The 27,280-nt window shown below is 53.0% G+C and overlaps 1 protein-coding gene across 10 annotated transcripts in view; it reads left to right on the top strand.

The window, feature by feature from the left end:
• SIPA1L3 (signal induced proliferation associated 1 like 3) overlaps positions 1-27,280 on the top strand; it is a 214,753-nt gene that overhangs the window by 178,072 nt on the left and 9,401 nt on the right. For 8 of the 10 annotated variants that reach the window (XM_072967157.1, XM_031681736.2, XM_072967151.1 and 5 more), the window contains 4 exons: positions 421-848; positions 12,943-13,164; positions 23,064-23,229; positions 24,090-24,333. In XM_072967157.1, the coding sequence (XP_072823258.1) occupies positions 421-848; positions 12,943-13,164; positions 23,064-23,229; positions 24,090-24,333 (1,060 nt within the window). The remainder of the gene's footprint in view (positions 1-420; positions 849-12,942; positions 13,165-23,063; positions 23,230-24,089; positions 24,334-27,280) is intronic. The other 2 variants (XM_072967158.1, XM_072967159.1) reach the window with 2 other exon arrangements.

Below are 27,280 nucleotides of genomic sequence, written 5' to 3'. Positions count from 1 at the left end.
GTGCAACAAGATTTACTGTTGGACTAGACATGGGTGTGAGAGCCAAAGCAGGGTCGAGAGTGGCTCCACAGCTTTCAGGTGGGGCAGCTAAAAGGACAGAGGTGCCATTATGAGGTGGAGGAGGCGGATTCAGGAAGGAAGGCCACGAGCTCGGTTTCAGACGTGTTGAGCTTAAGCTGTGGGCAGCACGTCACATACGTAGTGTCATTTATCCCTCTGAGCAACCCCATGGGGCAGGGTTATTATCAACCCATTTTACAAGTGTAGAAAGTGAGGTACAGGGAAGTTGATTCACTTGCCCAAGGTAACAAGGCCAGTGAGTGGGGGAGCCAAGGTTCACAGTGTGGGGAGGTCCCAGAGGGGAAGGTTTACCAGCCCCACCTTGGAGTCTAGGAATGACACACCTCTCTTGCCTTCCAGGGAGAGCCTCAGTACTCCAGTCATTCCAGCAGCAATACCCTCTCCAGCAACGCATCCAGCAACCACAGCGACGATCGATGGTTCGACCCCCTAGACCCCCTGGAGCCAGAGCAAGACCCTCTCTCCAAGGGGGGCTCCAGTGACAGTGGCATTGACACCACCCTCTACACCTCCAGCCCCAGCTGCATGTCCTTGGCCAAGACACCTCGGCCGGCCAAGCCACACAAGCCCCCTGGAAGTATAGGCCTCTGTGGGGGCGGGCGCGAGGCTACCGGGCGGTCCCACCATGCAGACCGGCGACGGGAGGTCTCACCTGCCCCTGCGGTCACTGGCCAGAACAAGGGCTATCGACCGAAGCTGTACTCTTCAGGCTCCAGCACCCCTACAGGCCTGGCTGGGGGCAGCCGTGACCCACCAAGGCAGCCCAGGTAAGGCACTGCATGTAGTCCAGGTCCTTCAGGGGGTTCTGACCACCTTCCATATCCCCACAGTCCTGACTGTGGAGTTCCCCTCCCCAGGAACATGCTTACGTATTAGTTTGCTTACAGAACTGGGGGGCTCATGGACCTCTCTCTGGTTCACTCTGACCCTCAGTCTCTCTTTCCTTTCCTCCCTGCTGAGACCAGTAGTTTTTATGCTTTCTGGGAGTCATAGACTATTTTTGTTAGGAGAACATTTGGCTGGCAGTAATAGGAAACCTGACCCACAGTGGCTTAAACAAATGGAGGTTTAACAGTCCCCAGATGGGACGTCCAGAGAGGGCAGAGCCGGGCTTGTGCAGCAGCAGCTCAGGGAGGGCCTCAAGGCCTAGCACCCTCTGTCTTCCGGCTCCATCATCCTCCTCATACTGACTGTGACTTCCTGGTCTCCAGGTGGCTGTGGTGTCCCCTGGAGGCATGGGGCAAAGAACAGGGGAAGGATTGTAACATCTGTGTAGCTCCCCGTCTATGGAGAAAGCAAAAGCTTTCCCAGATCCCCCTCAGCAGGCAGTGTCACAGGGCCATCTCAGCTACAGGGAAGTCTGGGAGAGCATGGTTTAGCCTTCCAGCCCCCACAGTGAAGGGCAGCGTGGTTCCCAGACAGTCCCCTGGAGGGCTCTTCAACACAGATTCCCCTGACCTCCTGAGTGGGGCCTGAGGATATGCATTTTTACAAAGTTCCCCGTGGATGCTGATGCTGCTGGTCCCGGACCACACTCTGAGAACCACTGGTAGAGAGGCAGACGGAGAAAAAAGTGAGAATGAGCAGGCATGGTCTAGCCAACAACCTGGAGTCTGGACCACATGCACTTTGAGAATCCAGTGAAAGCCACGAACTGCCTCCTGGAAAAGTCATTCTGCCGTCACAGGGCTCAGCCTGGTCCAAGGGCTGCCGCCTCCCTTCCCTTCCCTTCCTGTTCTTTCCCTTCCCTTCCTTTCCCTGACCATAGCTGAGCAGGGGCCAGCCCATGTCCAGGAACCCCCGTTAGGGTCTTTATCTCCTTCAACTTCCTGACACCTTGACCAGCCCCCATACCTGCGCAGGACACGTGCACCTGGGCAGTGGTCTCAGACCTCCTTGACCACCACACGCGGTGGACCTGAGTCCTGGGTCTTTGTACAGAAATAACTGTTTTAAAAAAAAGGTGAAGGAAGAATTCCCTAGTGATTCTTAGCCTGACTGTGTGGGAAGCACTTTGATCTAGTCCAGTCTGTTGAGAATGTTTGGATGCGGCTCGCTACCTCCTTCAACAATCTCAAGACCTGACAGTGGTCCCCTCATTACCAAAGTCCAGTTCGGCCGCTTACCGCTCAAAAGCCAATATCTGATCAGGAGACAAGTGTTGGTTGGAAAGGAAAAATACGCAGAAGCCTAAGGGTCCTGGAGTTTAGCTACTGTAAGAGTTAGAGAGTTTAAAGTATAACTAGATTCTGAGACCAAGGGGCTGCCTATGCGATGACAGACTTGGAAACCACCATATGTGAGACCCACTCTGGCCCTGTCCTGAAGTCAGGGAGCCTGGGGAAGGTGAGGGTAGAGAGAGAGCATCCCGGTGAGTTGAGTTTCTGTCTCTGCCTGCCTCTCTAGACAGATCGTTTCGGGTTTTTTTGTTTCTGTTTTTGTTTTTTTGGAGGGGGGAGGTTTACTAATTTGTTTATTTTTAGAGGAGGTACTGGGGACTGAACCCAGGACCTTGTGTATGCTGAGTATGAGCTATTCCCTCCCTCCTCAGATCATTCTTAATCATTTGAACTCATGGACTCTTTTGAACAGCTCCTTTATTCATTTATTTATCCATTCATTTCACTTGCTGCTATTTCTTGGAGATTTGTTAGGTCCTGGGCACTGTGCTGGGAGCTGAGGAGAAAGAGTGGGCAAATTCAGATGAGGCCCCCAGCCCTCACCTCACTCACCATCAACTGAGGGTGACAGACTAGAATCAGGTCATCACTGAGACAAATGTCAAAGTACACCCACTGAGAGGGACTTGGTGCTGAGAGAGTCCTTGGGGCCACGGCGTCCCGGGTCTCTGCTGTGGTAGCCCCTGTGCTGGGCACAGGCCCGTGATAGTAATGAGAATATGAGTAGCTAGAGGGTTTTGGAATCTGGATATAAAGGCAGCGGTGCTGGGGTGTAGACTGTGTCTGGGGCAGAGAAGGGGTGGAATAAAACCCTGTGTCTGAGAGGATTTGCTGAACCCAGAAATGAAGGAAATAAAATGGGAGAGGAACTGCTACAAAAGAGGGCCCTGCGGTTGGGAGCTTTAATTTGCATACAGACAATTGATGCTAATTGCAAATCATTCTTATCTACTCATTAAAGCTGCTTCCTGAAGTTTTCTCCTAGGCAACCAGGCTTTAGTGTGAAACAGCATTTCCCAAAATGGGGTGCTCGAGGTGATTTGGGTGGTACACGGAGGAAAATGTTTTATCTTAAATGGATATTAGGAAAAGTGTTATCAGCCCTTCCCCTGATTTTATAGATACTGCCTTGGACAAGTCAAGGAAAATTAAATAAGTTGATTTAAAGAATCTGATTCATGGCAAACGAGAGAGTGTGTACTCCAGAGTCAGCCCACTGGGGTTCAAGCCCTCTCTCTGTCTTGTCTTGGCTCTGTGGCCTTGGGCAAATGACTGAACCTCTTTGGGCCTCAGTTTCCTCATCTGTGGAATGGGAGCTAAATCACATACCTACCTCATGGGTTTGGTGAGGGTTAAATGAGCTCATGTTTGCAGAGGCCTTAGAACAGTACCTGACAGTGAATGTCAAGCCTGGCTGTATTAGAATCTTGGGCAGGGGGTAGGGTTGGGTGGGCATTATAGAAAAGATGAAGTCTTTCCTCAGACTAAGTAAGTCAGAGTATCTCTCCTGGACCAGACCTTGCAGGCAGTGATGGGGACACTATGGTGCCTGAGATAGCACCAGGCCTCCCTTCTCAGGACTCAGTGTCAGTGGAGGAGACCAGCCTATCCCCAGACAGTGATAGCTCACAGCGGCCAGGGCCAGGGTGAGGGATGCACTCCGGATGTGGGAGCCCAAAGGAGGGGCCTGACCCGGTGTAGGAGAGGCTGTCCTGAAGAAAAGAGGCCAAGCTCCTGGGAACTAGGAAGACAGAGTGTTCCAGACAGGGAAGATGTGTAAGTCCCACCTCACCTGCGGGTCCTCCCACAACCTTCCCATCCCAATAGCTGCAAATTTCCAGGTGGTCACTGAGCACCTGCGCCCAAGGGCCCCACGTGTGCCTCTGCTTGCCACTGGCTTCACTGCCTCTTGTTCCTGGCAGCCCAGCCACCTTCTGCATCTGCTGTCATCAGTCCCTTCCCTGGGACCAAGCTGGAATGATGACCTGCTGCCCAGGGCAGGCACAAGGGCTCCCCAGCTGCCCTGTGTCTCCCTCCTGCACTCTGTAGCGCAGCACTTTGTGTTCATCCCGGCAGCAAGCGCCTACCCCTGCTGTGTGCTCAGCCCTCTGCTGCAGACTGGGCTCCGGCCATCCTGGCTCTGATAGGGCACCAGGGGAGACAGCAAGCAAATAATTACAAAAGTAATGAATTATGCTCGGGGAAAGCCTGCAGGAAGACCCACTGGGATCTGAGAGTGGATGTGGTAGGGATCTGGAGGGGGTATCTAATCTAGCCTGTGGGAGAGTTTTCCCCTAAGGAGGAGTCATTTCTGCCAAGGATGAGAGGGATAAGGAGGGAGCAGGTGAAGTGGTTTCAGGAGACAAATGATATATTCTTGACCTAGGATGCAGTTATGTGGGTATTTGCTTTGCAACTATTTGTTAAATTATACATATGTTTTGTGTATTTTGCTCTATGTGGGCTGTGTTACAGTTTTTTTTTAAGGGAGAAAGGAAAGATGACATGTGGGGAGGGTGTCCTCATGAGTGGGAGTAGCATATGCAAAGGCCCTGAGATGGGGAGGAGGGTGGATGCTATCAGGTCACTGAATACAGGCTCCTTGGCTTAAGTGTAGAAATTGAGGGGGTTGGGGCCAGGGCCAGACCATGCAAGGCCCTGCCAGCCACATTAGAGTTTGGATTTGATCCTAAGAGCTATAGGCAGCAAGGAAAGGTTTCAGCAGAGAGGATAATGCAGGCAGGTGTGTGTTTTGAAAGATGGTGCTGGAGGCAGGATTGAAAACGTCTCAGTGATGAGTCTGAGGCCGAAATGTGAGTGAGAGGGAAGGGGGCCTGGACCAGAAGACAGAGCAACTGCAGACATGTCAGCAGGTGGCACCGACAGGACAGAAGCAGGGAGGGAGACACAGTCTCAGACAGCATGCCTTCTGCTCATCGGGCCAACTGTGTCAGGAGATTGCTGCAGACAAGGAGCATGGAGATTCTTGAGAGAGAAAATGAGAGCAGAGCTGGGCAGGCCTCAGAGGAATGTTGTTTGTATGTTCACTGACACTAAAGCACCCACTATGTGCCAGGCACTGTTCTAAGCATGGCGATACAGCAGGGAACAAAGTCAAGTCCCTCCCTTGTGGTGCTGACAGTCTTCTGAAGAGACAGCAAGGCAGAAAGACAATTGAGCAACCGTGTACTATTAGTATGCCAGGCGGAAATAAGGTCTGGGGACAAAACCCAAAGAGATAGAAGGAAGGCTTTTCGGAGGAGGTGATATTTTGCAGGAAGCATGGGAGTGATCCAGGCAGAGGAAATAGCAAATGCCAAGGCCCTGAAGGTAAACTCATTTGCAGTGCTCTGGAAATGCTCCCGTGGGCAGATGGAGAAAAGGAGAGGGTGGCAGGAGTTCTGATTTGCAAAGTAGACAGGGGCGCAGCTCTTGGGGCCTTACAGACCACAGTCAAGTGCTGGGATTTGATTCTGAGGGACATGGAGCCATGGGAGCACATAATCTGACTTACGTTTTAAGAAGACCACTGTGGGCAACTCGAGGGAAAGTGGACTGTTTCGGGGGGGATTGAGTTTCCCAGCAAAATTCGAGGCCTGCCAGGAAAGGGATGGGCCCTGCTGGGTCGGACCAGGGAGCCCCGCCCACTCCCTCCTCACGTTGCAGCCTCTCCGGGGAAGCCCCGCAGCCTGCAGCAGCTTGTGCCCAGCGGTGATTTCAGTGACTTCACAGACTCCCCGCAGACGTGCGTCATGGGAGCCCGGCTTCCAGGCACGGTGTCCGGCGCCAGCGCCTGCTCTGGGCCCCGTGGCGGGCCCGATGACACCAGGCGGGCCGCCTCCTGCCCCCCGCCCTCTCTCAGGGCAGCACGCGCTCCGGAGCGTCCTGGGCTTCCAGGGCAATTTGTCAGAGCAGGTTAGGGGCAGTGAGAGACTCTCGGCTGTACGTGGAGCCGACGCCGCCGGGCGTTCCCAAGCAGGTAGGGTGCTTCCCCAGACTGCTCTGGTCTCCAGGACTCCCTTCTGGGGGCACAGCCCTGAGATGCGATGTGAGGGGCCCACCCTGCCTGTGTCAGCTGGGAAGCTGGGGTCACACAACCAAGGCCTACTCAGAGAGTCACAGTCAGCTTCAGAACAGGAACCCAGGCAGGCGTCTCCAGGAACTCACGGGAGGGAGGGGGCCACTCAGGGATCTGAGGAGCAGGGAGAGTAGTGCAAACACCCCGAGGTGGAAATGTTCTGGTGTTTGAGGAACCCCTCCCTCGTGGCCAGAAGAGGAGGGAAAGCGGGAGGAGCTGAGGGCAGAGCCAGGGAGCAGGGGGTGTGGGGCCTTGGGGAGGACCCAGGGGAGGACTCTGACTCTTACCTGGAATCAGGCGGAGCCCCAGAGAGTCCTGAGCAGAAGAGGGCTGTGATCGGAGGCCCTGTCTGACTGTATTTGGGGGTGAGGGCAGGAAGCAGCCGCTGTGGGGATACAGGTGGACAGTGGTTGGTGGAGGCAGCAAGCGGTGGTTGGATTCTGCATCAGTTTGGAGCCAGGAGTTTTTGCCTCACATCCTCTGCTTCCATTTTCTGAAGACCTGCCATTTTCCCTCCTGGGCTGCAGGCTGGAACGTTCAGGCACCGGAGCCTGGTCATCCAGCCATGTGCAGGGACTGACTCGACTCTCGAACCCATGCCAGTGCCCCGGGAGAGAGGGCAGGATTAGTCCAGCGGTTAAGACCCCATGGGGTGCCCCTGGGTGGTTCTGGGTGAGCAGTGCTGTTTCCCATCTCAACCACTAGTCAACCGTGATCTCCATCAGGCTCCTCGCTTCCTCCGAGGCTCGATTTCCTCATCCAGAAAATGTGATGACAGGCTTTGTGTTCTCTGCAAGGCCGAACCCACACCGGCATTGAAGTGATTAGCACGAGGCCCGCAGCACAGCTGGCCCAGAACCATCAGCTGCTGCTAGGCTCTATTCTCACGTGCTGTGTGTTTACCGTGACTACCATTGTCATGAGAGCACAGGTCAGTGGTTAAACGCAGTGTCTCCTGAGCCAGATTGCCTGTGTTTGTATCCTGGCTCCATCCCCTACCAGCTGCATCATTTGGAGCAAGTTATTTAATTTCTCTGGGCCTCAGCTTCCCCACCTGAAACTTGGGGATAGTGGTAGTTCTTGCCTCGTAGGGTCGCTGGGACATCTAAATGCAGCACTGCCTGTGAGATGCTTAGAGCAGGGCCTGGCCATGTTCACAGGCTCAATGTGGTCACCAGTGTCACCTGCTGTGCCACTGCCCTTCCTTCTGAAGGCAGGGGCACAGCTCCCTTTGTGCCTGTTGCCCACTCTGGGCCACCATTGGCCTCCCTTCAGAGTCCCAGGGCTGGATAAACCCAGGGCGTTGCACATGCCTCTGCTTCTGTACGATTTCTCCATCCCACCTGGGGTTTTTCAGCTTTTTTTATAAGCCACAGAACCTTTTCCTCCAGCAAAATCTTAAACGCTCTCCTAGATGCAGTACAATGAGTGCACAGCCTCTCGGGGTGCAGGTGCGGTGTGGTGCAGAGAAGAATGCTGCATCCGAGTCCTGGCTGGGCCTGGCCTGGGCTTTTAGCCCCTGGACACACCATGTTTCTTTACACCTGCAGCTCTGGGAGCACATCCCTGGTGCCCGGGCCTGTGCTGAGCACTTTGCACGCGTGATCTCGTGAGGCAGGTGCTGTCATTGCCTTGTTTCTCAGAGGAAGAAACTGAGGCTCCTTGAGGGGAAGGGACTCAAGTGAAGATCACAGGGCATCAGTCAAGCTGGGTTGGAACCTGGGTCAGATGAGCAGCACGGCCCACGTTCTCATCCACTGCGTGGTGCTGCCTCGCTTTTCAGGTCGAAGCTGAGGCCCAGGGAGGGCACCTGGCCACACCGGTGCTGCAGAAGGGAAGTGTGTGTGTTGATTGGTAGGTGGGGTAAGAACATCCTGTATACAGCACCTGGCACAGCCTGTGGTCCCCAGGGCATGTGGGACGGGCGCCCGCCTTGGCTGGGGTAGGTTGAGATGCACAGCACATTCAGGGGAAGAGTTCTTTGCTGTCCTACTGTGTACAGACACCATCCATTCCTGAGGCTTGGAGAGGCTAATGACGGCACAGTCGTGGGAACGCCTTTGATTACATATAGCAGGAAATCCCAGCTCAATTGGAGGAAGTCTGTTATCTCTCAAAAGGAGAAGTCCCAAGTTAGGGAGGGCCCCACGACTGGGTAATTTATTGACTCGAGGACCCAGGTTCTTTCCTTTTCTTTGTTCTGCCTCCATCGGCCTAAAGACTGGCTCCCCTCACAGTCTCCAAGTGGCTGTCATTCAACCAGATCGTCGCTAGGGTTTGTTGTTGTTGTTTCGGTTTTTTCTTTTTTGTTTTTGGGGGTTTTTTGATCACAAGTGAGAAATATCACCAGAGCTTTACTGCAGACCAAGGGACCCCTCACAAGCAGCCCCACAGCCCCAAGTCCCTGCCACAAAGACAGAACCCAGGCGCTCGGGGCCGCCCGTAAGTGCACGTACCTTGACCCCAAGCAGAGAGGAAATAACAACAGGCCATGATTTGCCTGTTTCCACAATTTCCCGAAGGCAGGTTGGCATCAGAATATTGGAGAAATAGCAGCAGGGTAGCAGTTTGTGAATCCAGGTGCCTGGAGTCCTGGTTCAGTCACAGAGAAGGTAAAGGCCACGATGGGGGAAGAGCTGGAGCCCAGGCCTCAAGGTTTCCAGCAGGGCAGGAAGTCGCAGCGTCCAGTGGAAGAAATGGTGGTGCTTCCTGCAAGTGGTCTTTGTTAGTTTTCTAGTGACAAAATCTTCCCCCGAGTCACAAAGCAGATAATCCACACTCACACACCCAGCGTCTCACTGGCCAGAAGATCTCAGACCTACTGCAGACCCATCCCAGACAAGTGGCATCAGCCAGTCAGGATATGCCCCCAGGGCTGGGTTCTAGGTCACCTTCCTCAAGCAACGGGTGAGTCAAATCAGCCTTCATTTATAGGGTGAGGTGATAGGATGGCACCCAGTGCCTGCACAGGCCTGAGGAGTGGGTGAACCTGTCCCAGGAGAAGCAGTGGACAGGGTCAGCTAGCAGATGCAGAGACGGAAGGTGTTCATCCTTTAACTTTTTTTTTTTAATCATCTCTTGTTTTTTTCAGCTCACAAAAGTTGAACATACCAGATGACAAGGTAGAGAAATATGTACTGCAGAAAGTAAAAGTTAGGGTTAAAATCAGTTAGAACATATTCAGAGAGTGGGCCCCCTGCAGCCGTTGAAGGGAGAGGGGCCGTGTGGGCTGACATGGAGATATGGACAGAGCATCTTGTGACGGTCAAAGCCAGGTGCAGAACAAGCTCGGGGGAGGCTGCCGTGTATGTTATAAAGGAAGGTTGGGAGGATGTGCACACATGCTTGTGTACAGCAAACTGTCTGTTGAAGAAGAAGGGGTGGAGTTCAAGGTTGCCTTGAGAAAGGACACTGAAGTGTCAGTTGGCACTTCCTTTCTACCCCGTGCCATTTACATGGTCTCATTTCCGCACCGTTACTACCTGCAGAGGTAGTCAGTGTATGCTCCCCCAGAGACTGCTCTCAGTCTGCAACTAGCCCAGGTCTTTCAAACATTTTGACCATTACCCAAAACAGGAAAAGCCTTTTACATTACGACCCAGCATGGACATCCGGAATATAGTTTCACAAAACCACTTACTCTTACCTTACATGGGGTACACTGAGGTTTTTTAATTCTAGTCTATTTCTTTTTTTTTTTCCTTTTAATAGTGGTCAAGATCCATTAAATTGATTTCATAAGCCACAGTTGGAGAAAAAAAAAACTACATTTCCTTTCTGTAGAAAAGACCCCCCCACCCCCAAAAAAAGTCCAGTAGTCACACAAGTATGAAGGTTTACAAAAAAAAAAAGTGTGTGCTCTACACAAGGCCTTGTTTCCACTTACTGTAACTCAGACATCCATTCTCATCCATAAACAGGAATCAACTTCATCCTTTGCACTGGCTGTGTAGTTTTCCATATTGTGACTGTGCTTCGAACAGTCTGTTAATCCCCTTTTAAAAGACATTCAGGCCATGCCCAACTTTTCTTGATTACACACAGTGTTGCAGTGACCCCCTCCATGTGCCTGCATGTACGTGTGCAGGCTTTTCCTTGGCTTGGATTTCTGGGAGGTAACATGTTAGATTGAGGCTCCTCACCCTCCAGTTCTCAGCTCAGACGCCATTGCCTCCTTGGGGAAGCCCTCCTGAACACCCCAGGCAGAGTCCAATCCCAGTATTACATGCTCCCTGGCTCCCTGGACATGCCACCACCAGTGCACAACCATGGCCCCATTGACAAATGTTGCTAAATTATCAAAAAGTATAATATATAAGTCAGTCAGAGCTTACTTTTTCTAATCCCTTCTGACAGTTTGCAGTTGTGGTGTTTCAACATTCATGTTTAATGAAGTTCTTGATAATGATTGGATTTACAGTTGCCGTTTTGTTCTTTGTTTTCTGTATGTTTACTGTCTTTTTTGCTCCCTTGTTCTTTCTTTACTGCGGCCTTTTGTGTTAAATGTATTTTGGTGTGCCATCTGGATCCCTCTTTATTTTTTTTGGACTTTTTTTTTTTAGTTTTTATAGCATGCATCTATCAGTGTATTTCAGACCAATACAAACTTAATTCCAATAAAATACAGAAACTTTTGCCTAATATAGCCCCATGCCCTTTTCCCTTCCTTGTGCTATTTTTGTCATGTGTATTCCATCCATATACGTTATAAACCCAACAATATAGTGTTGGTATTATTGCCTTATATGGACTTATGTTTAACTTTAAGGAAGTTAGAGGAGAAATAAAAAAACATACATCCGTAGAGTCTTTTATTCTAAGCCACAAATTTACCATCTCAGACCCTTCATTTCTCCATATGGATTCAGGTCACCATCTGTAGTGATTTCCTTTCAGCCTGAGGACTTATTTTATTATATATTAGGCAGATATGCTAGCACCAAATTCTTTCAGTCTCTGTTTACCTGGAAACGTCTTTATTTCACCCTCGTTTGTGAAGGATAGTTTTTGCTGGATATAGAATTCTTGGTTGACGATTTTTTTTCCTCTCTCTCTCTCAGCGGTTTGGAAATATTCCATTCCATCATTTCAAATGACCAGTCAGCAGTAAATTGTATTGACACCTCTGTATGTGATGAATCTTTTTTCTCTTGGTGCTTTCAGGGTTTTTATCTTAATGGTTTGACTTTCACCTATTTTTCTGGGTGTGAATGTCTGTATTTATCCAAGTGGCGATTTATTGAGCTTCTTAGATGTGCAGATGAATGTGTTTTTTTGGTCCAGTTTGGGGGGTTTTCAGCCATTATTTCTTCAAACCTTTCTCCTGCCCCTTTCCCTCTCCTTCTGAAACTCTCAGTGAACATGTATTGAAATGCTGACGCCGCCCCAGAGGATCCACTGCAGCAGAACTTCCTTGTTCATTGAGCTGGGCAAGGGGATAGGAAGAGCCCCAGGTCAAAATGTCTCTTCCCTGAAGTTTGGCAGTTTTTCAAGCATAAGTGATACTTGGTTTGTTACATGCTTTTGGTCAATTTCCAGCGTACTAAAATGGTTGTCTTTGTTAGTGTTGTGCTTTGAGGGGGTGAGAGTTTGCCAGTCTCCTCATTCAGCTGTGGTCAAAAGTCCTACCCCTTAATATTGCTAATTCAACCTTAGATGAGATGTATTGACTTACACTTCAAGGCCATTAATTTTCCCATGAAAGAGCTCTTACTTGAAATGGCGTTGGAATTTTATTAAAAAGTTTTACTGGTTGATTCGCCTTACTGGGGTGAGCAGTTGGGTCCTAGTTAACAGCATGAGGTTCATTGTAGCATTAGTTCCACAGGAACCCAGCATTTGGGATATGGAGCTAGACTGGTGTCCGACATGTAGTAGTGCTCAAAAAATATTTGAATGAAGAGGCTACATGGCAAGATGTATTTTAAGTTAAAAAAAAAGATAAGTTACAGAACAATTTATTAGCATGATTCCAGTTATATAAAAACGTAATTCTCCTACCCACTCCTCAGTAAAAGCTCCTGTTTTCTGATTGTTTACACATGGATGTTTTTAAATCATAGGAAAAGGTTAAGAAGGAAGCAGAGCAAACTGTAAACCATGGTTACCTCCAGAGATGGGCAGGCAGGACCCCCTCCTCCAGCCGCTGTGTGGGTTGTGCACAGAGACAGGGAATCTCTGGGGAGAGAGGGGGGAGTCCACCCGCAGGGGTGACTTTTGTAGATTCCCACGGTGGGACTGACTGTGCTCAAAGGGCATCCCTGGGGTGGGACCCGGGCTGTCTGGGCTGTGAAGGCAGAGTTACCTTTTCTCCACGTAGACGGCTATGTATTGGAATTTTCCACAGCACTAATGTACTTGTGTCTCTCCTGTGTGAATGAACTTTTTTGTCTGCTAAGAGTAAATTTCTTCTTTTTTAAAAAAATTTCTTAAATTTATTTTTTATTTATTATTTTTTCATCTTTTTTGGGGGGAAGTAATTAGGTTATTCATTTTTTTAATGGACATACTGGGGGCTGATTCCCAAGAGTAAATTTCAACAGATCAGTTTTTCAAAATGTGGTATGGAAGTGGTGGTTTATTGCTCTCATTTTCACTCTGCAGCGACATGAGCTCAAGGGCCGGCTACCCCACTCAGGTTCACAAGCCGGCCAGCGCAGAGAGCCCACGACCCTCCCAGCTGGCCCAGTCCAGCGCCTTCCAGCTCTCTGCCTCTGTCCCCAAGTCCTTCTTCTCCAAGCAGCCTGTGCGCAACAAGCACCCGGCAGGATGGAAGAGGACGGACGAGCCCCCGCCACGGCCGCTCCCCTTCACTGACCCAAAGAAGTAAGTGCCTGGATGCCTGGTGAGGCACCACTGAGGACGGTGACAGCTCAGTCCCTCGTGCAGGACGCCATGCGGGTCCACACCTTGGGAAACAGCTGTGATCAGGCGGACGGTGATCCCTGCCCTTGGGGAGCTGACTTTCTGGCAGAGGAGGCGGACAACAAGTAGGATAACTAGGAAGAGAGTGCAGTAGGTCAGAGGGCAGCGAGCACTGTGGTGTCTGGATGAAAAGCATTCCAGGCAGAGGGAGCGGCAACAGCAAAGACCCTGAGGCAGGAGTGCGCCTGGTCTGCGGGAGGAAGGCCGGCGTGGCTGGGACCATGTGAGCACGTGAGGTCAGAGGGGCGCTGGGACAGATCGCACAGGGTCTTGTGGGCCCCTCTAAGGGCCGTGGCCTCTGCTGTCAGGGGCCCCCACGGGAGGGGATGAACATAATCTAAACGGGGTGCTCACAGGGTCCCTGCAGCTACGTGTGGAGCACAGCCTGTGGGGACAGGGGACCAGGGAGGCGCTACCACAATGGTCCAGGCAGGAGACGAGAGGGCTGGAGCAGAATGGAGGCCGGGGCGGGGAGCGGGGAGAAGGCGGCAGCTCCAGGTCAGATTCTCTGAAGTGGAAGCAGGCAGGCCTTGCTGGCAGATTGGATGTAGCGTGAGAGAAAGAGCAAGGCTGAAGATGAAAGCAGGTCTTGTAGCCTGAAGGGTGGACTCCCCTTGGGCTGAGGTGAGGCTGAGTAGGGAGCAGGCTCTGGAGCTCAGTCCCCGACGGGTTGTGATTACAACGCGCAGAAGACATGGAGCAGGCAGTCGAGTAAGGAGTCTGGAGCTCAGGGAGAGGTCAGTCAGCATAAAGGCCACAGAGGAGAGGAGGGGAGGGGAGGGGAGGGGAGGTGTGAAACTCAGCCTGAGACCCCTCTGTGTTCAGAGAATACAAGGAGGAACCAGCAAAGGAGGCGCCCAGGGGTGATGACTGTGAGAGGTCAGGGTGGGGTGAGCCCAGGGACTGAGCGACCATTGAGCCTCACAGAGGGGACTCAAGGGTGCGGGAGAGAAAAGTAGGGCAGAGTCGGAAGCAGCTGATTTGAGGCATTTTGCTATGAAGCAGAAGAGAAAGGAGAGGAGTGGTCAGTTAAGAAAGGGTTTTTTTTTTTTTAAGTGAGGAGAATGTGATGGTTTCAAACATGTATTGAGTACTCGCTGTGTGCCAGTCTCGGTTCTGAGCTCTCGTACGGGAATTCACTGAATCCTCAACAACAGCTCCGTGAGGTGAACCTATTATTCGCCCACTTTTCCCAGTGAGGCACCTGAGGCCCAGCATCTCACAGCCGGTAGGGGATGGAGCTTGGATCAGAGCCTAGGAACCCTGGTCCAGGCTCCTCTTCAGTTGGGTGTCAGGGATCTGCCCTCCTCCATCCTGTGACGTTGTCTTTCATGACCTGGGTGAGGCCATGTGGATGACAGGAGGCGTCAGGAGAGAGAAACGGGATCCCTGGAGACGTCAAGGGTGAGCAAGCCGCTCTCAGGCTGAGCATCCAGTCCACGCACCTCACTAACAGCTGGGGGCATCTGGATAACTAGATTTTGATCCTTCACTCCCCTGATTAAAACCTCCAGGGGCTTCCCCTGCTCCCAGGATTAATGATGAAGGCTCATATCTACTGAGCACATACACTGTACCAGGCACTAGTACACTGCATGCTTTGTCCAGACTCCCACGCGGACCCGGCGTGACCCGCCTCCCCACTCCTCTGCGCTCATCTCCTCCCATGCTCCCCTCATTCACCCCACTCCAGCCACCTGGCCTCTTCCTGCTCCTAAGCCCTGCGACACATGGCTGACCTCAGGGCCTTTGCGGTGGCTCTCTCGGCCCTGGAGTTCTCTTGCCCTGCATCTTGTGTCTGGCTCCAGGGGGACTTGGTCCAATGCCCCCTCCTCAGCCTTCCCAGCCATTATTCTGTCGCTGTTCTCTGTTCCACTGCCTGGTTGCCCCACAGGAAAGCAGGGATCACTGTCTTGGTCACGAGATTCTTATAGCTGCCAGGCATCAGTGGGTGCCCCGTCAGTGAATGGAACTGCACCCCCATAGGATCCTGTAAGGCCCCCACTTTTCAGGATGGCCAGAGGGTCAGGCCCTGCTCACCCCACTGTGCTCTTCCATGAGGGCAGCTGCCCTGCCTCCCCAGTGTGCCTGCTGTTCCCTCTCCCAACCCAGGTCCCTCCCTACCCGGCTCACTCCTTTCTACCCACCCGCAGTTGGCTAGGCCGTGGCAGCAAAGCCCCTACACCGAGTGGCTCAGCAGCAGGAATGCATTGTCTCGGGGTCCTGTAGGCTGGGAGGCCGAGTCGGGGTGTCGAGTCAGGGTGCCGGCAGGGTTGGTTCCTCCTGAGGGCTGGGAGGGAGGGAGGGACCTGTTGCACGCCACTCTCCCACTCCTGGTTGACTTGCTGGCAATCTGCAGGACTTCTTGGCCTATAGATGCATGGCCCCAGTCTCTGCCTGTATCGTCATGTGACGTTCTCCACGCATGCAGGTCTCTGGGTCCACATTTCCCCTTTTTATAAGGACACCAGTCATTAGATTAGGGTTATGGTCTCAGCACAGCCATGCCATCCTCAAAGATGCTCCCCGAGCCCCCACACCAGGCTCACCGCTCCCGCCGACCCTACACTTCTTCCCTCCCTCAGCATCTGTCCAGGGCACATCAGATGGTCACGTCCTAGAGACTTGCTTCCTTCCTGTTGCCCCACTGGACTGAGGGGTCTGGGAGAGCAGAGCACCTGAGCCCCCCTCAGAGCCCAGTACATAGCAGGCACTCAGAAAATATCCCTGGATACATGACAGCCATCAACAAACAGCAGCCCCTTGTTCTCAGTGATAAGATCCAAGGAAGTCTTTTTACATACGTGTGTGTGTACACGTATGTAAACTACATATATAAAATATTGGGGGACACAAATAGTTTCATAGTTTCTTACATTTATTAATTTAGTTATAGATACGTTTTTAAAATCACATGCATAAGATTATATGTTAATACAGGATTAATCCTTTTGTCCACACCCTACCATTTCAAGAAGCTGGTTTATTCAGACTCTCCCTGCGCAGTTTGGAGATAATGTCTTTGTCATTGTTAGAGACACTTCTGAGTCACTTAACCTAGTTTTCCAGAAAACATTGTCTTTACTTCCAGCTAAATTATTTGAGACTAAACATGTTTGCTTTTAATCTGTGTATAATTCTGTTGCTGAATATTTTATCCCAAGGCACAAAAACTCATTTGCATAACTTATTTACCTACGTTTATTTATACCTACCCTGCCAAGTACTGTCATAAGCCTTTTACCTACTTAAACTCATTTAATCTGCACTATAGAACAATGAGTGTAGGTACTTTGTATCCCATTTTCCAGATAAGAAAAATTGAGGTCACAAAATAGTTGAGTCCCTTGCCCAGATTCACTTGGTTAGTTAAGGTTAATCACTGCAAATATTATGATTGTTGGTTTTGTAATTTGTCACCACATATTATGAGCTTTTCCCCCAAGGAGTAATTACCAGGTCTGCCTCCTTTATCTTTGGTTCTGGTCTAACACATCCCCAGAGGAATGAGAATGGCTATGGCTGACATGGGGGCGCTGCCTCTCAGCCAGGCTGCATGGCTAGGGCTGTGCAGACCTGGCCCCACTGATCCTCCCGGAGACCTCCTTTCCAGTTGGGAAACTGAGGCACGGGTAGAAGTGCGTAGCCCAGGACTCCTCCCAGCTAGGTAACTAACAGAGCATCTCATCACGTGAGAGGGCAGGGAGGACAGGCATCCAGGGCCGTGGCTCGTGTGTTCTGAGGACTAGCTTCTTGGCGGAAATAGTCTCAGGCGAACACTCTGTTGAAGAAAAGACAGAGTGAGCTGGTGAAGGACAGAGAATCTGCATGCTGAGGGGACCGAGAGCACCTGCAGGTCCCTCGCCCTCAGCCCTTCTGTCTCAGGCCCCGGTCAACCCTACAGGGCAGGCCAGCAGCTCTGCCTCCAGAGATGGCCAGACGGCCCTGTTTTGACCCCTTTGTCCCAAGACACTGGACTCACTGGCCTGCCTTCTCCCAGCCAGCAGAGGGGCAGAACAGCATGGGGTAAGGGCGGGACTCCCTCATAAGCTCTTTAACCCCTCAGCTTCCCTCTCTTTAAACTGGCCTGACAGTTGTCCCTACCTCCCAGTCGTGAGGACTTATGGAGTTAATCCACGTGAGGACCCCAGCACCGGGGGGTGAGTTGCCCAGGGCTTACCAGGTGAGGGTGTGGCTAGGCCAGTGGGTTGTCAGGCTGGATCCCTGTGGAGCAGGAGGCAGAACCAGCAGCCCTCAGCCCTGCCTCCCCATCCGTCCTGGGCTCGTCCTCCCCCGCGGGCTCGTCTCAACCCAACCAAAAGGCTGCCCCTGGTGGCTAGCGGCTCTGCCATCACTGTTGGAAGCCCTTGGAGCATCAGGACCCTTACCGGGAGAGCAGGATGATGGTAGGTAATGGCGATGATGGCCATGAGGAGGGAACTTAGCCACATGAGGTGCACTGGCCCCAGGTGAGGGCCCACATCACCGTGTGCCATGCACACTGAGCGCTACTTTCTGAGTGTCCTCAACTCTCTGTGCCTCCGTCCCCTAGCCTCAAAAGGGAAAGACAGGAGTGCCTACCCCCCAGAGTTGGTGTGAGGATTCAGTGAGTCGTAGGGAAATGCGCGGTCATCATGGGAACTGGTGTCTAGTGGTTAACATCTGGCCTTTGGGCTCCTTCCTTGAGTTTAGGGGTCCTGGGTCCAGCTCAGCCCAGCCACGGAAGGAGCAGGGGAAAGCCTCTCGCTGACATCCCCACCCCACGGCACAGTTGCCCCCAACTCCCACAGGCCTCTTCCAGCCATCCTTCCAGGAAAATCTGCCTGCTGCCTAAGGTGCAGACCCGGTGAGTGTCCTCGCCAGCGAGGTTGGCAGAACCCCCGAGCTCAGGCAGGCCGACAGCCTCCTAATTAGCTTCATTAACCCGGCCCCGAGGGAGCTGCCCCAGTTGGAGGCCAGAGTTCCAAGTCAGCAGGATCGGCCCAGCCAAGTGGGAGCCCCTGGTTGCCGTCCACTTCTGGCCCTGTTATCACAGGAAAAAGAAGTTGCTGTTGTCTGGGTCCTGACCGCAGAGACTTCTTTGTAATTTTTTTTCTTTTTCTTTTCCAATGTAAGCAGTTTAATTCTACAATATGGCAAATGCGAGTTCAGACAACCTGGGCAAATTAGAGACTGTCTTGTGCTGTCGGTCAGAACCTTGAGACAGGATACCTCCTTCTGGGTGTTTTCTTCATTTGTGTTTTTAAAGATAAAACACACACAGCATAAAAACCAAACTGATACAAAAGGGTTTGCATTGAAAACCAGGCCTCTCTCTCTTCCCTGGCCCCCAGCCATCCAGCTCCCCTCCCCAGAAGCAAAACATTGTTTCATTCCTTCTGCATCCTTCCAAAAATGTTCCAAACATGACGGAGCATGCATGAGTGCGTGTGTGTCCCTCAGGCCTCTTTTTGTTTATCAATGCAGTCACCCCCTGTCCCTGCACCTCCAGCCTTTCTCACGCGCTCTTTTCTCAGCTCAGCGACAGTTCCCTGTTAGTACATACACGGTGATCTCATTCTTCTTAACGGTCAGAGGATAGTCCATTCTATCCTCAGAGGTCATTAGGTTTAAACAATTATGGAGACCAGAGATCTTGAGAAAAAGGAAAAAGGTCGGAGATGTACAAGCCCAGTTTGGTTTAGTTGGGGTTTTGTTTTTGTTTTTCTCTCAACCTGGAATTTAATAGCATCTTAAATGATTGCTTAGAATATTCAGTTTAGAAAATACATTGGAAAATTCTTCCAGAAGAAAGAGAATAAGGGCAAGAGTGATCGATTTGACGCTCCAAACTGAATTTCATCTTACTTCTTCCCGTTAGATGTGTCGCAGAAGCCCACTAACACTGTCAGGCCACGTGGAGCCCGCAGTGGATGGATAAGTGCAGAATTGAGGGCCGGGGGAGAAGGTTCTAGCATGATTTCTTCCAGTGAGCCAGCCTTGCACTGTAGAATTAGGAGTGCCTGCCGAGAGTCCTGCAGGTCCTGGGAGCTGGGAAGGTGGTTGTAGCAAATGAACACAAACAGAGCAGGGAAGGAATGCTTGTGTTCTTTTGGCTTGACTTTTTAAAGGATCTCTGTAGTTTTTTCTGTCTTGTAAAAGTCAGTCAAGCTTGTTGTAAAAGGAAGGAAGAGAATAAGGAAGGTGGGAAGGAAGGAGATGGGTAGGGAGGTTGGCTGCTTGGTTGGCAGGAAGGTTAGCTCCGTGTGATACACATTTGACAACGAATTTTGAGTGCCTGCAATGCGACAGGCCTTGTTCCCGACACTAGACATGGAACGCAGAAGGCTGCAGGTGGGAGGAGTGGGACTGCAAACACAAGTACACAGGACAGATCATCGTGAAATGAATACAGTGAGGAGGTAACACTGGACTGTGTGATGGAGCTCACCGGGGCAGGGAGCAAGCACCAGGAGGCCGAGCAGTCAGGGGAGGCCTCTATGAGGAAGTGAGCCAACCCGGACAGATGAGAAGCTGCCACTTGCAGGGAATGCTGGGGAGGGTAGCCAGAATAGCCAGTGCAAAGGCCCTGAGGCAAGAACATGCCTGCTGTGCTAAGGAACCCTGAGAAACCCTGTGGGAGGGGATGAGGGCTGAGGCAGAACAGGACAACTCGTTTTGGACTTCATGGGCTGTGGTGAGGAACATTTTTAAAAAGTGAATCCCCCACCTAGCCACCTCTGGAGCTGAGAGCTAGGTAAACTTCAGTATAGCAAGCTAAGCTGTGTGTGAGTTTCATTTTCTAAAAATGATTTCACACTACACATTCTGCTTCTTTATTCCCATGACATACCTGGGAGAACCTCTTTCTGTGTCCCGTGGATCAGCCCCACTTCTCTTCAGCAGCTAGATGGTCCCTGGAGGACCACCTTGCCCTTCTCCTGCCTGCCACTGCCCAGTTCTGTGTGCTCCACAGACGGGACCCCACGAAGCATCCCCATGCACCCCGGCACACGTGGGTTCATGAGGGCCTTTCAGAAGGCCACACTCCCAGATGTAGAACTCTTAGGGCCAAGAGAGCACACGTTTTCAAGTTTGCAGCAGGTCATTTTACACCCCTCCCAGAGGGGAGCCTGTGGACAGTGCTCCTTTATTGCAGTAGATGAGCTGAGGGCCCAGCCTGCTCCAGGGTTGTTGGGCGCACAGCGGGCCCGGCGCTGAGTCACTGCAGCCCCCCCTTGCAGGGGATTCTGGGAAATGGCAAAATCAAAAGGGAAGGTGGGGTAAGTCCCCTTCCAGCTCCCGCGGGAGCAATATGTGCTCTAGGGTGTGTCTGTCTCTTTCTCTCTTTCTGCCTCTTTCTGTTTCCCTCGTTTGGATAGAAAGCTTTTCATTTGTGCAGAGAACACTCTTCCCTAATAAATGACGGAGCCAGAATTACCCTAGACCTGGAATTCTCATCTGGGGAGGAATATGACCTAACAAGAAAAAGCTCACCACCCTCTCTTCCTTCCTTTGTTAAACTCCCAAGCCTGGCAGCTGAGAAAATGAGAAAAAAATGTAGACTTCAATACCCTCAGGAGCCCAGGGTATCTCATTTCTTCCTGGATTCAAAGACTCTTTTTTTCTTTCCTGAGTTACAAAATGATGAAGTCTAGGTATCAGCTCTTTTTAAACTGGTTTTTATTATTATTATTGTTATAACACATGATTATAATAAAAATAAATTCAGACAGTTCAGAAGGATGTGGGTATCAGATGAAAAGTAAAAGTCATTTTTCCACCTTCTGATAAGACTTTAACTTCCCAGAGGTAATCATTGTTCATAATTTCTTCCAGAATTTTTTTCTGCCTATAAAAGCATGTTATTAAACCAAATGTGATTACGTTCCACATACCATACATCTTTTATACGCCGTCTCTGTGATAGAAACATGACAGTCAAGCACAGTGGTGACAGCTGAGGGCTCTGCAGCCTGGTGGCCTTGGCGGGAACTCTGACTCCCCTGCTCACAGGCTGGGGGGCTTTGGACAGTTACTTTCTCTCTCTGTGCCTCGGCTTCCCATCTACAACATGGAGGTGCTAGTAATAGTGGCTGTCGGGGAGGGCTGCTCTGCAGATTTCACAAGGTGGTGGAGAGGGCCTGGTGCGCCCTGAGGGCACCCTGATAGCTGTCCTTATCTCTTTTCTGGGGGGTGGCAACAGCTCAGGTGAGGGACCCAGTTTTCACGGTAGAAGAGCTGACTCCAAAGGCAGGGCCAAAATCAGAGGATGAGGGGGGACCTCAGGGGAAGTCCCAGGAGTGGAGGACCTGGAGCCCCAGGGGAGTCAGCCTGGGCCAGGAGAGGGCCAAGGGGCGGTGGGATGATGGTCTGTGGAGCCAACAGAGAGAGTTAGGAGCAGCAGAAGAGGGCTGTGTGCAGCTCAGGGGCCTGGGCTGCCTCAGGGAAACTCATTTCCCCAGTGTCTGCTCTGTCAGGTGCCAGCCAGGCGCTTTGCAGCAAACCCCAAAATGCTGTGAGGTCAGCCTGTTTCCCACATGAGCAAACCAAGGATCAGAGAGGTGGTGTGACTTGCCCAGGTTCCCACAGCAGGAACAGGCAGAGCCTAGACTCAGACCCAGGCCTGTTTGCCTCCAGGGCTCCAGCTCTTAACCCCAGGCTGTGCCTCAAAGACTTTCAGACCACAGAATGTTCTGGAAGGCAGCTCTGGGTCAGCTTGGGGAATGCCAAAGAAGAGAGTGGTGGTCAGAGAGACACTGGCTCACAAACCAACTTCTGAAACTGGATGATCAGTAGAAAAGCAAGATGGCAGCAGTCGGGGGGCTCTGCCTTTACAGTGACCTCATCTCTGGATCCCCCCAGTTACCCCATCATGCGTGAGTCCTCTTACCCAATGTGAGGAATGAGGAAACCAAAGTTAGGGATATCTGGTGCCAGGCCCTGGAGCGCTCAGGCCTGAGGTCTGCTGCCTGTGGCCAAGCAGTTGCCATAGAGACCTGTCCCTGGGGGTGCTCCCTCTGTGGGACCCCATCCCTCTTGTGTGGCTGGAATCCCTGGTCTGGGCCACCCGCATCTCTCACCTGAACAACTGCGGGAGCTTGCTCACTGTGTCCCTGCTTCCATGAGGGTCACTTTTCCATCCGGGACCCTTCTAAAATGCAAATCAGGGCGTGGCGCTCCCCAGATCAGAGGCTCCCCATATGCAAGTCCCCTCTGTGGCTCATAGGTTCCCAAACATCTGCCCCAGCCCCTCCCAGGCCTCACCTCCCACCCCTCACTCCCCTCGCCTACTCGCCCCTCCCCCCACTCCATAAACTCACCCGGCTTGTTCCCCCCTCACAGCCCAGCGCTTGCTGTTCCCTCTGCCCAGAGCCCGCTTCTACCTGGTGGATTCCTGCCTTCCTCCAAGTTTCGGCTCAGACTCCATCCCCTCAGAAAAGCCATCCTCCGTCCCTGTCAGCCCCTCTCCATTTACCTGGCTTTATTTTTCTTCAAAACCTCCCCTCCTCCCATTATGGTCTCTCTCTCTCTGTTCACTTATTTGTTGCCAGGCTTCCTGACTGGAGTCAGCTCCACATGCAGGGCTGTACCGCCACCAAGAGCACGCATGGCAGAGTCGGTTCCCCGGAGATCTCTGTGGGATGAGTGAGCGGAGAGAATCAACCTGGTCCCTCTGTCCCACTTTCACCCGGTGAAGCGGAGAAGCTGCCTGTGGTCACTCGCCCAGTGGCGGCGGCACGGCCTTCTTGGGTCAGGACAGCTTTGGGCAGCGGCGCGAGCCTCCCAAGACCCCTCCGACCCTAACCCTCTCATTCCAGGCAGGTGGACAGCAACACGAAAAACGTCTTCGGGCAGCCGAGGTTGAGGGCGTCCCTCCGAGACCTCCGCTCCCCCCGGAAGAACTACAAGTCCACCATCGAAGATGACCTGAAGAAACTCATCATCATGGACAACCTGGCGCCCGAGCAGGAGAGAGACGCTGGGGTACGTAGAGGCTGCCCCGCCCTGCCACTCACTGAATCAGGCAGGCCGGGGAGCCGTGGGAGGGCGAGGCGGGAGGACTGGTCCCTGCGCTCACTCCTGCCCTCCCTGCCCATGGCCTCTGCCCACAGCACCTGCCAGCCTGTTTGGGTGTGTGTGGCCAGGATATCACGTTGGTCAGGGAGAAGAGTACAGTATAAGCTGGCCTTGGCAGGCACAGGGGAATTTACTCCACACCAGTACCTCACGGGACTGAAAAGGGATGCTCTTACTGGCTTTCGTGTAGTCCTCCTGAAGCCCACAGGGGAAGCAGCCCCCACCCACCTGAACCGCAGGGACCAAGAGGGGAGGAGAGCTACCCCGGGGGCCTCCAGGCCCTTGTCACCCAAGAGTGGGGGAGGCCAAAACAGCAGACGTCCTTAGTCCCTCACTCCACTGCTCCTCCTCCCTCTTGTCCCTGCCTACCCCCAGCTACATGCTCAGGCAGGCACTCTCTCTTGGGGACCTGGGGGGCCGCAGTCTGTCTGGGGTTCTCTCCCAGCAGCACGAGCACTGGGGGCAGCCAGTGCTCAGTCCCTAGTGTGCCCACATGGACTGACTTCCAGTGCTCCACCTTGGGTCACACCACCTTCCCTGACCTTGCCCGGAGCTGGAGGCTGGGATCAGCCCAACAGAACCATGTGGGCCGCTTGTGGGGGAGGAGGAACCCCCAGGGGGAAACTGGGGTGTGTTGACCAGAAAAGGGTAGAAATGGATGTTGGGTGGGTAAGGACCACAGACCTCCCAGATGGGAAGAAGCCACTACTGAGGACAGCAGCCATGGGCCTGGCTGTGACCACGTCCGGTGTCCCCTGTCTTGGCAGCAGTCACCACAGAAGAGTCTTCAGCGGACGCTGTCGGATGAGAGTCTGTGCAGCGGGCGTCGGGAGCCCAGCTTTGCCAGCCCCGCCAGCCTAGAGCCCGGCCTGCCCAGCGACGTGCTCTTCACCAGCACCTGCGCCTTCCCCTCCAGCACGCTGCCCGCCCGCCGCCAGCACCAGCACCCCCTCCCGCCCGGCGGCCCCGGTGCCATCCCTGCCACCGGCAACGGCTTCCCAGAGAAGAAATGTGAGCCCAGGCACCAAGGGGGTGGGAAGCAGGGGGGGCGAGCTTGTGGATCACCTGGAGGTCAAAGGCTGGAGGTCATCTGGGTCACAGCCAACTGAGGGCAGGAACTGAAGTGCACTGGGTGTTACCCACAGAGCAAGGGGTCTCCCCAGGGTCATCTCAGAGTCCAGAGCGCCCAAGGATGGGGGCCACCTGAGACCAGAGAGAGGATGTTAGCCTTTCCAAGTGCAGGCTAGAGGGCTCAGCGCCAGGGCCCTGAGGATCAGGGGTTTGTGTTAGCTGGCCTCCAGCCTCAGCTCCCTGTTCTGGCACCAAGCAGATTGCCTCGTAATTATTTATTTACCTACCTGACTTCCCCCAGGTCGGCCAGCTCTTGAAGGGAGGGGGTGTGGCCCATGTGCCCCTTTATTCACCCAGCAAATATTTACTGCAGAGGGTGCTGTGCACATGGTCCCCATCAGAAAGCCATGTTCTGGCTGGGGTTAGCTGTGCCTTCAGTCCACCCTGTACTCCGTTATCCACAACCCCAAAGGCTCTAAAACTGAAAGGCAGTGAGGTTTGGGCCAAGCTCACTGGGCAGCAGTGCCCCACCTGCATGGATATGAAGCTGTCTGTGGTCCTTCTTTACCCCACTTGGTGTGGACGATCAGTTGCTTCGTTGAGGGATGCTTGTGTGGGATTAGGGGGTGTTGCCGACCTTTCCGCTTGTGTTCTGTGAGTTCGGCACATCATGCTTTCTCAAATCCAAACACGTCTTGACTTCAGAGATGTGTCTACCCCAAGGGTTTCAGCCGAGGGGCTGTGCCCCTGTGTCATCTAGTCAGAGCCTTTTGTACACTTCAGGGGATGGGGTAGAGGAGGCTCTGGGACTATTTTGAGGGGTTCTATCTCCCCTTTTAAAATTCTTTAATGGCTCCCCATTACCCTAGTGTCTTGAGTCCATACTCCCTGCCCTGGTGTTTTGGGGCTTCCACCCTTGGGCCCCACCTTAGTCCCTCTACTTCATAGTGCCCTCCCTTACATCCTCCGATCCCCCACTCTCCCTCCTCAGGGCATTCTACATGGCTGTTTCCTCTTCCCGCCATGCTCTTCCCCCGACCCTATTCCTGGTAATTCACTCCTGCTTCTTCTTCAGAGCTTTGCTCAGTTATTGCTCTTGCCAGGAGGTCTCCCTTAAGCTCTGGGCTGGGTCGCCTCTCCCATCTTAAACTCTAGAGCACCTGGTTTGCCCCTCTGTTTACCCCTTCATTCCACAACTGTTTCCTGAGCACTTGCTCCAGGGCAGGCTCTGCTCTGGGCACTGGGCACACGGCAGCGAGAATGTCAGAGCATCCCTGCCCTGGCAGGGCTAAATTCCACTGCAGTTCCTCTAGCTTCCCTAAGTTCTCTCTGTGTCTCCTTCCTTTTGCCTCTCATCTTTGCTGCCCGGTCTGTGCCAAAGGCAGGGCCTGGCCCATTGTAGGTGTTTGACACATTGTGAGGAGAAGACGAGAGAGGGGCCAGGACAAAGATGGTGTGCACGGAGATCACAGACCCAGACAAGGCAGACAGAATGCCCTGGACTAGCTCTGCCTCATCCTTTCAGTCTCAACTAAGATGCTGCTGCCTCCAGGAAGTCCTCCCTAACTAGACGGAGTTAGGCACCTCCTCTGGGCCCCCGCAGCCTCCTGGCTTGCATCATCTATCCTGCTCACTCTGCCTTCTGTTTCTCCATCACAGCCCCACTCAGCCTGGGCTGTCACTCTGGGAATGGGTCTGGGTCACTAGGGTGACAGCAGCCCAGGGTTCCTGTCTCACGGAGCACACGCATCTCTTTGCCCGTCTGACTCTCCTGTTCCCCCTAAACCAGAGAGAATCCCATCTTACCTCTGCATGGCCGGGGCCCTCAGGTCTCTCCACCCCTCCACGCCTGCTCAAGAGCCCTTCCCAAGCCACATCGGGGTGAAGAGATGCCATCGGCTGGGCCTGGGCCTCGCTGATGAAGGGCCCTCCTGCCAAGGAGCCTCTCACAGCAGCGCCTGCTGAGCACTTGCTCGGCAGTGGCAGCTGCTCCCGCGGCCCCCACCCGCTCAGCGGGGACGCACTAGGAGGCTGGAGAGCATGGAGGTCAAGGGCTTGGCATCCTTCCTGCCTTGTTTTTCTTCCGAGCGCTCATTCACTCGGCAAATGCTTACAAGCACCACACGTCCTGAGAGCTGGGCGGCCCAGGTCCTGAACTCAGTCATAACCACTCCGTGCCTGTAAAATGTGGGCAAAAATAGCACCTACCTTACTGGGTTCATCCAAGAATCGAACAAGTTAATAGGTGGAAACACTAAGCTCAGTGCTTGACGTGCAGTAAGCCCTGAGGGAACACTGGCTATTTATGCAGTTTTTTGTTAGTACTCCAGTCACCAGGAACAGGCACGTTAATCTGTCATAAGTCAGCTTTGTGCCTCTGGACTAGAGAGCAGGGTTGAAATAGAATGTCAGCAGGGACCTTCTGGACACCAAAGCCATGTGGGGTCGGGCTTAGAACAGGTCAGCATAGGACCCTGCATGTCACATCCAAGGGCCACCACGGGTGAGAGCAATGTGGGCAGGACAGCGTCCCACTCTGAGCCTCAGTTGCTGCCCCCCCACCCCATAACACGGGGTCATGACAGCATCTCCTTCCTGGCTGACTGGACGTGTGGCCGAGATGTCCCCCGTAGCACCCAGCGTGGTGCCCAGCGAGGGGGTGCAACCAGGGGACATGGAGCAGCCCGAGTCACCGCCTGACCTCTGTGCTTCCCTATCACCCTCAGTGAGCTGAGTGAGCTGGCACGGCGGACTCACCCTGTCTGTGCAGCAGATGCCACTGCCGGCGCCGCTCTCATGTCTGTCACTATCAGCACCTGCGACTTCAGGGGCCTCTTTTCTCTGCCCAGTGTGTCAGACCTGACTCGACCAGGTCTCCCCACAGGGA

This window comes from Vicugna pacos, chromosome 9 (genome assembly GCF_048564905.1).
Source record: "Vicugna pacos chromosome 9, VicPac4, whole genome shotgun sequence".
Lineage (NCBI taxonomy): Eukaryota > Metazoa > Chordata > Mammalia > Artiodactyla > Camelidae > Vicugna > Vicugna pacos.
This window is presented reverse-complemented; position numbering and strand designations above follow the sequence as displayed.